The following is a 2,921-nucleotide window of genomic DNA, read 5'->3' on the forward strand; positions in this document are numbered from 1 at the left end:
ATGAGATGTTGCCACGGCTTTTGTTAAGCAGTAGTAGTAAAGCTGCCATTTACTCATAATCAAATAATACCACAGCAGTAGTAACAGCAGCGTAATCATCACAATCGTGTATCACTATAAGTAATACTATTATTATCATATTAAGGTAGTAATCTAAAATAATACTCATGCTCATACCATCACCACCACATTAAAGTAGTTAGTAAAACTCTTCCTCGTAGTCGTCCTTTTATAATCATCATCATCATCATCATTTTCTTCTTTTTCTTTTTCTCTAATGCATTATCGTTATCCCTTGTATGATGATTATATTGGGAAGTAGTAGTAGTAACTATCGTGTCATATAGCTTGCTTTATCATAATCTCCATTATGAGATTATGACTACTATTGAGAGTGTTGATGAACTCTGGAGTATTAATAGTAAATTGAGAAACGTTAGTACTTGAGAGATAGACTAAGTATTATTATTATTGTTGTTATTATTATTCAATGTAGCCTTCCGAGCCTCTTCCAATGTAAGTAATCTACCATATTAATCATAATACAATTATAATGATTAGTATGATGATAATAACTTTTTCCTTACCTAGGCTCATATAAGAATGATGAGGATGCTGCTGCTGGTAATTTGGGTAGGAATATGCATACATTGTCGTGTAGTATGATCTTAACCAACAACCATTGTATTATTGAATCACCATCATCATCTATGAAGGAATCTCCTATTTGGATAGTATCTACTACAAGTACCACTACTACTATTACTACTACTACTACTACTACTACTACTACTACTACTACTACATATATCATCAACATCATTACTACTACTACCTTTATAGGCTGTATCGGATACCTCATTATGAGCACTACTCTCATCATCATCATCGTCATAACAATACCACTCATCATCCACATCATCATCATCATAGTATCCTCCTATTAATCCTCGTTCCAATACAATATCCATAAGAGTCATATTTGACTTATTATAACCATCCCTAATAATACCACTCATATTATTATTACTAGTATAGTTATGATGATATTAACTCTACCTGGTCTTCTTTACAGTTGTTGATGCGGCGGCTGCTTGGGCTGCTGCTTGGGCTAGATTGATATTAAAATCTATCCAAGCTGCCTTAGCACGATGATGTGCTAAATCTTGTACATCCCATGGTAAGGTATTGAATAACTGAAGATATGATAATAATAATAATCCAGAAGTTATACTATTATTATTATGATGTTAATGTTAATGTTAATTATGACCTTTTTAGGCATATATTTATCCTGTCTACCTAGGAATACTTGTGGATATATAGATGATTGTATCTCCCCACCAGAATAATGTACTATCTTAATATCATCATAACTGATAATCATCATAATATTAACTTGCTGCTGCTGCTGCTTGTGATGATAGTAGTATTACCTCATATGTTGCCATTTATGTGTTAATGGTACACCACCATGAAGTTGAATCTCAAAGTTGTAACTCTGATCTATATGGGTTAAGTAACTGTATAAAATGATAATAATAATACTACTACTACTAGTAGTATTGTTGTTGTTGTTATTATAAGTACTCACGGTGCCAACATCCCTGCTAGATAATATTGTTCAGGGGTCATACCTTTAAGATGATGTCTATGAGGAGTGGTAACATCTTCCCTAATAATAGATATATTATTATTAGTAATAGTAGTATTACTTGAGTAAGTTGAATATATCCTTATCAGGTGATACTAATATAACACCAGCATTGATTAACCAACATCTACCATTCATTTCTTGTCCATGCTTTAACCACAATGATGGTGTTAGTAATAATGTATCATCATCATTATCATCATCACGATGATTATTATTATGATCATTGGCAGTAGTATTATACCATTTACTGTTCTCCATAGCAGCAGGGGATCTCAAATCGAATAAATCATGAATAGGTTTTAATACACATATATCACAATCAAGGAAGAGTACCGTAGTATAGGGTAATACTAAATGATGATGATGATGATGAATAAGAACAATGTACATAACTATTATTATTACCATCTGGATTGAATATATGTAATTTAGTGAAAACCTCCCTAAACCAATCCTTCTTGTATAATGATGATGCACCATATATTATTGGTACACACACCTAATAAAGATAATAAAGTTTATTATTATTATTATTATTATTATCATTATTACGGTATTATCAAATATAGCATTAAGTACTGCAATATGTTGTATTGGTACATCATCCGTATAAAGGCATATAACAGGATAGTTAGTAGTAGTAGTAGTAGTAGCTGTTTTATGTATACTATTACAGCATGCTATAGCTTGTGCAATAATATCAACCTAATATTAATATCTAATAATCTACTTCACCAACAATAATAACATTAAGTAGTTATTATTATTATTACTCTATTCCCATATACCAAACATACATAGGCATAAGTAGCAGTGCCATCTGCCTTATTCCTATCAACTCTTTTCCACATTTTCTCTATAGACCTATCCAACTCCGTTATTAATGTTTTCCATCTGATAATAATGATAATACCATAATATCCACATATTGTTATTATTGACACATTGTGAACAATAATGTTGTAACATTATTACTCATCATGACAACAATCCCTCAAATCATCTTGATATGATCGATTATCATAACGTCCTAATCGTAGTAGTCCCAACTGATTATCATCATCATCACAAGATGATCTTTGGGGGATAATTCTCATGATAGTATTAGGCACCAAAATCAAACTATGATTATCATCATCAGTAGTAGTAGTGTATTATTACCACTCATAACACAACCTTCTATTACTACGTTGTAGTATTAATGATAGTAAGTAAACACACAAAGAACTACTACTATTACGGTCGTTCCTCCTCCTCCTCCTTT

The 2,921-nt window shown here is 31.6% G+C and overlaps 1 protein-coding gene across 1 annotated transcript in view; it reads left to right on the forward strand.

Annotated features, from left to right (window-relative positions):
- Pmar_PMAR009906 (hypothetical protein) overlaps positions 1-27 on the forward strand; it is a gene marked incomplete at both ends in the record, with an annotated part of 812 nt that extends 785 nt beyond the window's left edge. Inside the window, one exon of the mRNA XM_002783947.1 lies at positions 1-27. Coding sequence (XP_002783993.1) covers positions 1-27 — 27 coding nt within the window.
- Positions 28-2,921: the final 2,894 nt, after the last annotated feature.

Source organism: Perkinsus marinus (genome assembly GCF_000006405.1).
Source record: "Perkinsus marinus ATCC 50983 genomic scaffold scf_1104296935396, whole genome shotgun sequence".
In the NCBI taxonomy this organism is placed as follows: Eukaryota; Perkinsozoa; order Perkinsida; family Perkinsidae; genus Perkinsus; species Perkinsus marinus.